Source organism: Salmo salar, chromosome ssa12, assembly GCF_905237065.1.
Source record: "Salmo salar chromosome ssa12, Ssal_v3.1, whole genome shotgun sequence".
Classification (NCBI taxonomy): domain Eukaryota; kingdom Metazoa; phylum Chordata; class Actinopteri; order Salmoniformes; family Salmonidae; genus Salmo; species Salmo salar.
In genome coordinates this window covers 8,136,206-8,146,087 of record NC_059453.1, presented here as the reverse complement: position 1 = coordinate 8,146,087, position 9,882 = coordinate 8,136,206, and the positions used below count along the sequence as shown (strand labels likewise).

The window sequence follows — 9,882 nt, the reverse complement described above, 5'->3', positions numbered from 1 at the left end:
CGTTTCTGTCGTATACCAATTCGCCACCAGCCTGTAAAGAACCCTCAGCAAGGGGCCAGGTCTTTAATCTACAGATATTTCATCCGCCCGTGCACGGTTTCGGTGTCTCCATGGAACGACAGGAGCGGGTATTGAATTCCGGCTGTCGAAGGATCAATTCTATCCAAATGATGATAATTAACAATCAATAAGCTTTGACTAATCCCCAAGGTTTGTAAGACAATGGGTTAATAATAATTAGGCAAAGACTCAGCATCTGCAAAAGGTTCGTACGGTTTATTCAGAGCACGTTCTGCCCAACATTAACAAAGAAGTTCATTTTATCCTCTCTCTCTGCTTACGCACACACCTCCATACCAACAGTAGATAACCTACGCACATACATACACAAACAGTAGCTGAACAGTATCTCTCCCCTGACTTCCCACCACTGTTAATCACTATCCAGTGCTGCCTGTTCCTTTCCCCCGAGATTAGGAGAACCTTGAAGGCTACTCCCGGTCTCTTCACCCACACACATGTCCACAGTTCCCTTAGGCCCACTAATTACACACACACACACACACACACACACACACACCTTTCTCTCCCTTCCGGGTCTCTTCTAGACCTTATGGGACTAACGTTCAGTACTTTAATTATCCATGCTACATAACTACTGATTAATAATGGATTATTGATTCATTTACCTTTATTAGATAATTATCTTATCAATTTTATAGCAGGGGGTCCAGAGAATGAGAGGAATCACGGAAATACTGCTGAGACTTTTGAGGATTCTAAATTCCTTGACCGGTAGGAGAGTGTTTCCTTCCTGATTTATACTGGCTCCTTTTTTGTGGTTTTCAGGACATGTCTCTCCCACCTACCTCCCCTCTCCCCGAGTCCCCAGGTCCTGCCTCTCCCGCTAGCACATTACTACTGGGTTTGAAGAGGGTGTCTGTGCAGCTGGTCGACTGCAGGAAAACACTGGGGCTGAGTGGAACTACGCCAGTAGGAGGAGAAGAGAAGGGATATGGAGATTCAGATTCGATGTCCTCAAGTAAGAACAATGGTGTGTATTAGTCTACAATCTGCTTCAGTAACAGTTCATTGATTAATATTTATTAATTGAGCCATATTTGCTGAACGTAACTACTCAGTGTTGTATAGCAGCTCATCTGTGTTGGATGGGGAAGATACTTCAACACTAGTTCATTGTTAATACTTTGGTACATAATGAGGAACCTTAACTCATGTCTTTGTTTCACAGGGGACAACCCTAACGGTCGCTTGCTCAGTGGGAGGGTCTTATCATCTGGGAAGGCTCCAGGGTTGAAAGTGATCCAGCGAACTTATAGCTGTGATGTATGTGAGAAGAGTTTCACTCAATCAGGAAACCTACGAAGACACCAAAGAGTACACACAGGAGAGAGACCATATGGCTGTCCTATATGCGGAAAGAGTTTCCGTATGTCAGGAACACTGACTAGACACAAGAGAACACACACAGGAGAGAAACCATATGGCTGTCCTATATGTGGAAAGCGTTTCCGTATGTCAGGACAATTGACTATACACAAGCGAACACACACTGGAGAGAAACCTTATAGCTGCGATCAATGTGGGAAGAGTTTTACTCAAGCTTGTTCCCTGACTGAACACAAGCGAACACACACTGGTGTGACGTTCCACTGCTCAGGCTGTGAGAAGAGCTTCCCTACATCAGTGAAGTTGAAACGGCACCAGCATACACACACGGGAGGGAAACCTTATCGCTGGGATCAATGTGAAAAGAGTTTTGCGAGAGCTTATTCCCTGACTGAACACAAGCTAACACACACTGGAGAGAAACCATATGTCTGTGATCAATGTGGGAAGAGATTTACTAACTCAGGAACACTGACTTTACATAAGCCAACACACACTGGAGAGAAACCTCGTAGCTGTGCTATATACAGCTGTAAGCACTGTGAGTGGAGTTTTGCTCATTCAGAAGACCTAGCAAGACACCACCAGAGAAAACAGATGTGGGAGGGTATTCATGTCTGTGATCAATGTGGGAAGAGTTTTGCTAGTTCGGGAAACCTGAATATACACAAGCGTATACACACAGGCGAGAAACCATATGTCTGTGATCAATGTGGGAAGAGCTTCGCTTCATCGGGATTCCTGACTAAACACAAGCATATACACACCGGAGAGAAACCTTACACTTGTGAACAGTGTGAGAAGAGATATGTTTCCAAAGGAGAGTTGAGAACGCACCAGCTTGTACACCCCAGAGAGAACTCTCTTTTCCTGTGTGATCGATGTGGGAAGAGCTTCACACACATGGGATCCCTGAATGTACACATGCGTAGGCACACAGGAGAGAAACCCTACCGCTGCGATCAATGTGGGAAGAGCTTTATTCAGCCAGTAGAATTGAAAATGCACCAACGAGTGCACACTGGAGAGAAACCCTACAGCTGTACTCTATGCAGGAAGAGATTCGCTCAGTCAGGAGTGCTGACTGTACACAAGAGAACACACACTGGAGAGAAACGTTATAAATGTGATATATGTGGGAAGAGATTCGCTCAGTCAGGAAACCTGAAGAGTCATCAGAAAACCCACACAGGCAGAGCGAGAACCCACACAGGCAGAGAGAGAACCAACACAGGTGGAGAGAAAATCCCCACAGGCAGAGAGAGAAGTCAAACAGACGGAGGACTGAATCACCTCCACACCTCCATCCTCTCAGGCGTCCGTTCTCATGATCCCTCTGTAGACTCTGGGTAAACATCACAGGATCCCTGTATAGACTGTGGGTAAACATCACAGGATCCCTCTGTTGACTCTGGGTAAACATCACAGGATCCCTCTGTAGACTCTGGGTAAACATCACAGGATCCCTCTGTAGACTCTGGGTAAACATCACAGGATCCCTCTGTAGACTCTGGGTAAACATCACAGGATCCCTCTGTAGACTCTGGGTAAACATCACAGGATCCCTCTGTAGACTCTGGGTAAACATCACAGGATCCCTCTGTAGACTCTGGGTAAACATCACAGGATCCCTCTGTAGACTCTGGGTAAACATCACAGGATCCCTGTATTGACTCTGGGTAAACATCACAGGATCCCTGTATTGACTCTGGGTAAAATAGCCCACTTTGTATTCCATATACAGTGTACATTGCATGGAGGCGGCAGAGTACGAAGTGCTGCTGGATATGTACGACACAGTCCCCCTCAAGTAATATTGGTTAGTGTTTTGTTACAATACGAATATCCGCAAATGGTTTTAATGTGCATTTGTGCCTGACCACGTCCACTGGGAATGTTTAATTGGTCAATAGTGGCCATGTTGTAAATTACTAGCCTAGAATATATTGCCTTATGAGACTTTTGTCCATAGCGGGACACCATTATCAAGTTTCCTACAGATCAGGTCATTCGGTTGCAGATGAGTAACTTTTTAAGTGTTTTTCACTCAATTCAAAATGGCAGAAAATCCATCATGGCAGCCCTTATGGTTCTCTGAGGCAAATGTGTTCCTTGTGAGGAGAAGTAGCTCTGCAGACTATCTCCTGAAGTAATTTAGCCGCGCTCTGTACAGTTGCTGTTTTCTCAATGAACTTGTGACATTCCTGGATTATTCATTATATTAATGAAGTGTGATTCAATCAACAAATACAATCATCCGTTTTGTAAAAAAAAAGGTTAAGGGTCAAAGACTGTGTACATATCTGGTGGCTGTGTTGGCAAAATCACTACACATCCCATCGTGTCAAGTAGGGAGAGGCTGCCCGTTGTCACAGTTCCAAGACCAGTCAGAAACGTCCAGCTAAACCCCTACGTCAATGACGCCGGTGGATCTTTAAACTGATCTTAGGTCTGCGTTAAGTAGCAATAAAACAGGACAGATGGCTCGAACCAGTCATGACTATTCAACAAAACAATAAATCCTTTTCAACTTTCTTTCCAGAAAAATTCTTAGTTACATGATTGTTTAACTAACAAATTAATTGGAAGTTGAGGGTGCAGTATTTATGACGTGAGGAGGAAAACAAGCTCGGGACAGGATATAGCAGGGTGCACATGCTCACTAGACTAATTCAGAACACTGATTGTAGTTTTTATGCACTGATATCAGGAGCTGTTGGCGAAGTTTGATTTAAGCAATTCAGATGACAAATATTTATGGAGAGCGAATCGATATACAATCCCGAAATCAGCTGTAACTGTCAATAGTAAAACAAAGCCCCCCCCTGGGACGGTTGAGCTAATGTGATTAGCATGAGGTTGTAAGTAACAAACATTTTCAAAGAAAGCATAAATTCTTGATAATCTAACTGCACTGTCCAATTTACAGTAGCTATTACAGTGAAAGAATACAATGTTATTGTTTGAGGAGTGTGCACATTTATGAACTTGAAAATGTATCAAACCAATTAGGCATATTTGGGCAGACTTAATACAACATTTTGAACAGAAATGCAATGGTTCATTGGATCAGTCTAACACTTTGCACATACACTGCTGTTGTCTAGTGCCCAAAATCTAAATTGCACCTAGAGTCATAAGTCACATATTGGCCTTTCTCTTGCAGTTCAAAGAGTTCTGTCCTGCTATCCAGGTCTGTACCCAAACAATTTGAACTTCTACTTTTAAAAATCCACCTCTCCAAAAACAAGTCTCTCACCGTTGCCGCCTGCTATAGACCCCCCTCGGCCCCTAGCTGTGCTCTGGACACCATATGTGAACTGATTGCCCCCCATCTATCTTCAGAGCTCGTGCTACTAGGTGACCTAAACTGGGACATGCTTAACACCCCAGCCATCCTACAATCCAAGCTTGATGCCCTCAATCTCACACAAATGATTAATGAACCCACCAGGTACAACCCCAAAGCCGCAAACACTGGCACCCTCATATCATCCTAACCAACGTGCCCTCTAAATACACCACTGCTGTTTTCAACCAAGATCTCAGCGATCACTGCCTCATTGCCTGCACCCGTAATGGGTCAGCGGTCAAACGACCTCCGCTCATCACTGTCAAACGCTCCCTGAAACATTTCAACGAGCAAGCCTTTCTAATCGACCTGGCCCTGGTATCCTGGAAGGATATTGACCTCATCCCGTCAGTAGAGGATGCCTGGTTATTTTTTTTAAATGCCTTCCTCACCATCTTAAATACGCATGCCCCTTTCAAGAAATGTAGAACCAGGAACAGATATAGCCCTTGGTTCTCCCCAGACCTGACTGCCCTTAACCAACACAAAAATATCCTGTGGCGTTCTGCATTAGCATCGAACTGCCCCCACGATATGCAACTTTTCAGGGAAGTTAGAAACCAATACACACAGGCAGTTAGAAACGCCAAGGCTAGCTTTTTCAAACAGAAATTTGCTTCCTACAACTCAAACTCTAAAAAGTTCTGGGACATTGTAAAGTCCATGGAGAATAAGAACACCTCCTCCCAACTGTCCACTGCACTGAGGATAGGAAACTCTGTTACCACCGATAAGCCCACTATAATTAAGAATTTCAATAAGCATTTTTCTACGGCTGGCCATGCTTTCCACCTAACTACCCTTACTGCATTCAACAGCACTGCACCCCCCACAGCTACTCACCCAAGCCTTCCCCATTTCTCCTTCTCCCAAATCCATTCAGCTGATGTTCTGAAAGAGCTGCAAAATCTGGACCCCCTACAAATCAGCTGGGCTTGACAATCTGGACCCTTTCTTTCTAAAATTATCTGCCGAAATTATTGCAACCCCTATTACTAGCCTGTTCAACCTCTTTCGTGTCGTCTGAGATTCCCATAGATTGGAAAGCAGCTGCTGTCATCCCCCTCTTCAAAGGAGGTGACACTCTTGACCCAAATTGCTACAGACCTATATCCATCCTACCCTGCCTTTCTAAGGTCTTCGAAAGCCAAGTCAACAAACAGATTACCGACCATTTCGAATCCCGCCGCACCCTTTCCGCTATGCAATCTGGTTTCAGAGCTGGTCATGGGTGCACCTCAGCCACGCTCAAGGTCCTAAACGTCATCGTAACCGCCATCGATAAGAAACAATACTGTGCTGCCATATTCATTGACCTGGCCAAAGCTTTTGACTCTGTTAATCACCACATCCTCATCGGCAGACTCAGTAGCCTTGGTTTCTCAAACGATTGCGTCGCCTGGTTCACCAACTACTTCTCTGATAGAGTTCAGTGTGTCAAATCGGAGGGCTTGCTGTCCGGACCTCTGGCAGTCTCTATGGGGGTACCACAGGGTTCAATTCTTGGGCCAACTCTTTTCTCTGTATACATCAATGATGTCGCTCTTGCTGCTGGTGAATCTCTGATCCACCTCTACGCAGACGACACCATTCTGTATACTTCTGGCCCTTCTTTGGACACTGTGTTAACAACCCTCCAGACGAGCTTCAATGCCATACAACTCTCCTTCCGTGGTCTCCAACTGCTCCTAAATACAAGTAAAACTAAATACATGCTCTTCAACCGATCGCTGCCTGCACCTGCCCGCCTGTCCAGCATCACTTCTCTGGACGGTTCTGACTTAGAAATTGTGGACAACTACAAATACCTGGGTGTCTGGTTAGACTGTAAACTCTCCTTCCAGACTCGCATCAATCATCTCCAATCCAAAGTTAAATCTAGCATTGCTTCCTATTTCGCAACAAAGCATCCTTCACTCATACTGCCAAACATACCCTCGTAAAACTGACCATCCTACCAATCCTCGACTTCGGCGATGTCATTTACAAAATAGCCTCCAATACCCTACTCAACAAGCTGTATGCAGTCTATGACAGTGCCATCCGTTTTGTCACCAAAGCCCCATATACTACCCACCACTGCGACCTGTACGCTCTCGTTGGCTGGCCTTCGCTTCATAATCGTCGCCAAACACATTGGCTCCAGGTCCTCTACAAGACCCTGCTAGGTAAAGTCCCCCCTTATCTCCGCTCACTGGTCACCATAGCAGCACCCACCTGTAGCACGCGCTCCAGAAGGTATATCTCTCTGGTCACCCCTAAAGCCAACTCCTCCTTTGGTCGTCTCTCCTTCCAGTTCTCTGCTGCCAATGACTGGAACGAACTACAAAAATCTCTGAAACTGGAAACACTTATCTCCCTCACTGGCTTTAAGCACCAGCTATCAGAACAGCTCCCAGATCACTGCACCTGTACATAGCCCATCTATAATTTAGCCCAAACTACTACCTCTTCCCCTACTGTATTTATTTATTTTGCTCCTTTGCACCATATTATTTATATTTTAACTTTGAACTTTCTTCAAATTACAAATCTACCATTCCAGTGTTTTACTTGCTATACTTTATTTACTTTGCCACCATGGCCTTTTTTGCCTTTACCTCCCTTATCTCACATCATTTGCTCACATTGTATATAGTCTTATTTTTTTCTACTGCATCATTGATTGTAGGTTGTTTTACTCCATGTGTAACTCTGTGTTTTTGTATGTTGTCGAACTGCTTTGCTTTATCTTGGCCAGGTCGCAATTGTAAATGAGAACTTGTTCTCAACTTGCCTTCCTGGTTAAATAAAGGTGAAATAAAAATTAAAAATGGAACAAAACAAAAAATGAAAATGCATGTTTTTTTTATTTATTTGTATCTTTTACCAGCTCCCGAGTGGCACAGCGGTCTAAGGCACCACTATAGTACCTGGTTCGAATCCAGGCTGTATCACATCTGGCCGTGATTGGGTGGCGCACAATTGGCCCAGTGTCGTCCGGGGTAGGCCGTCATTGTAAATAAGAATTTGTTCTTAACTGACTTGCCTAGTTAAATAAAGGTTAAATTAATGTTATATTGTCCTACGTTAATTTCACATTTCCACAAACTTCAAAGTGTTTCCTTTAAAATCGTATCAAGAATACCCCCCCTCCCCCACACGCGCACTGTTGGGGCGAGTGACTCTGAACTTACAATAGCTAGCCCCAAGTCGTTATATATAGAATTTTTTTCTTGTGCATTTTGCCTCAATACTCCTGCATACTTTGTCTAAAACCTTTCTTTACCTAACTCTGGGACAGGCTGTTTGTTCCCACACTCAGGACTCTGACTCTCTTGGTTACACAGACTTTTGGCCTCCCATCCTATTGTTACCACATCTCGCTGGTTTTGTATTCATGTTACCTGATGAAATTGCTGTACTATATGATCTTGTTGCCATCTGATGCACATTCAGATGTCATAAATCAGCACTGCAGAGCTCTCCCTGTCCTATGCCGTGCCTTGATTGTATTACTGTTGATGATATCTGGAAATGTGTATGTACACCCTCGCCCATCTACCTTTGCTAGGCCCAATTCTGACTTGTGCTCTGATATCTGCTTCACGGATTTCTGCTCTCGTGAAAGCCTGGGTTTTCTGCACGTTAACACTAGAAGCTTATTACCTACAATTGAAAGTGGGTTCACAGCTCCAATCCAGATGTGTTGGTCATTACTGAGATGTGTTTTGAATACTGATAACGTTTCTGGTTATAACCTTTTTCGGCAAGACAGATCTTCCAAAGGTGGGGGAGTGGCAATCTTTACCAAGGATCAACTTCACTGCTCGGTTGTCTCCAAGTCTGTCCCCAAACAATTTGATTTGCTGGTTTTAAGCATTAAACTTTCAAATAGCTCTTTGTTGACTGTTGCTGGCTGCTATCGTCCTCCATCAGCATCAGCCTGTACCCTACCTGCCCCAAGGTCTCTCTTGGCCCCTTACACTAAGTCTGAATTTGTCCTGCTAGATGACCTAAACTGGGACATGCTTAAACCACCACCTGTGTTTGTAATGGCTGCTCAGTGAAACGACCTGTCCTGATTTGTCATAGACGCTTGCTATTTTTTTTTTTTTCTGTCGACGATGCTTGGACCTTCTTTTTTTAATATTTTCAGTGGTATTGTTAACAAACACGTCCCCATACAGAAAATTAGAATTAAAAAACGGGTTCAGCCCCTGGTTCGACCGTGATCTTGCAGAGTTACTCCACCTCAAGAAATGCATTTGGCGAAAGGCTCGGCACACGCATATTCAGGCTGGCTGGCTCTCGTTCAGGCAAATGAGAAATAAGTGCATTCGGGCTATCTGGAAGGTCAAAGTTAATTACTTTAAGGAGCAGTTCTCTCTGTGGGTTTAACCCCCAAGAAGTTCTGGAAAACAGTTAAAGATCTCTGATCACCTGCCCATGTCCCTTAATGTTGATGTGGTTGTTACTGACAAGAACCACATGGCTGAGCTCTTTAATCACCACTTCATTAAGTCAGGATTCCTATTTGACTCAGCCATGCCTCCCTGCCCGTCCAAAATGTCCTTATCTCCCACCCCTTCCAATGCGACTATCCCCGATGCTTCTCCTTCTTTTTCCCCTGCCCCGCTAAAAAGTTTCTCCCTGTAGGCAGTCACTGAGTCCGAGGAGCTAAAGGGGCTCTTGAAACTTGAACCCCAAAAAACATCTGGGTCAGATGGTTTAGACACTTTCTTGTTTAAGGTTGCTGCCCCTATCATCGCCAAGCCTATCTCCAACCTTTTTAACCTGTCTCTCCTTTCTGGGGAGGTTCCCATTGCTTGGAAGGCAGCCACGGTTTGTCCTTTATTTAAAGGGGGAGATCAAGCTGATCCTAACTGTTATAGGCCAATTTTCTATTTTGCCCTGTTTATCAAAAGTGTTGGAAAAACTTGTCAATAATCAACTGACTGGCTTTCTTCATGTCTATAGTATTCTCTCTGGTATGCAATCTGGTTTCCGCTCAGGTTATGGATGCATCACTGCAACCTTAAAGGTCCTCAATTTCCCTTGATTCTAAGCAATGTTATGCTGCTATTTTTATTGACTTGGCCAAAGCTTTTGATACGGTAGACCATTCCATTCTGTGGGCC

General features: G+C 44.3%; 1 protein-coding gene across 1 annotated transcript; it reads left to right on the top strand.

The window, feature by feature from the left end:
* The first annotated feature begins 1,267 nt into the window (after positions 1-1,267).
* Positions 1,268-3,776, top strand: LOC106564073 (zinc finger protein 135-like). The gene has a single exon (XM_014130057.2). It carries the CDS (start codon positions 1,453-1,455, stop codon positions 2,761-2,763), a length of 1,311 nt encoding a protein of 436 aa, XP_013985532.1. The 5' UTR covers positions 1,268-1,452; the 3' UTR covers positions 2,764-3,776.
* The last annotated feature ends 6,106 nt before the right edge of the window (positions 3,777-9,882 follow it).

Bases quoted from the DNA above. Each gene is read 5' to 3' on its own strand.
- LOC106564073 (XM_014130057.2), top strand. From the start codon at position 1,453: ATGTCAGGAACACTGACTAGACACAAGAGAACACACACAGGAGAGAAA.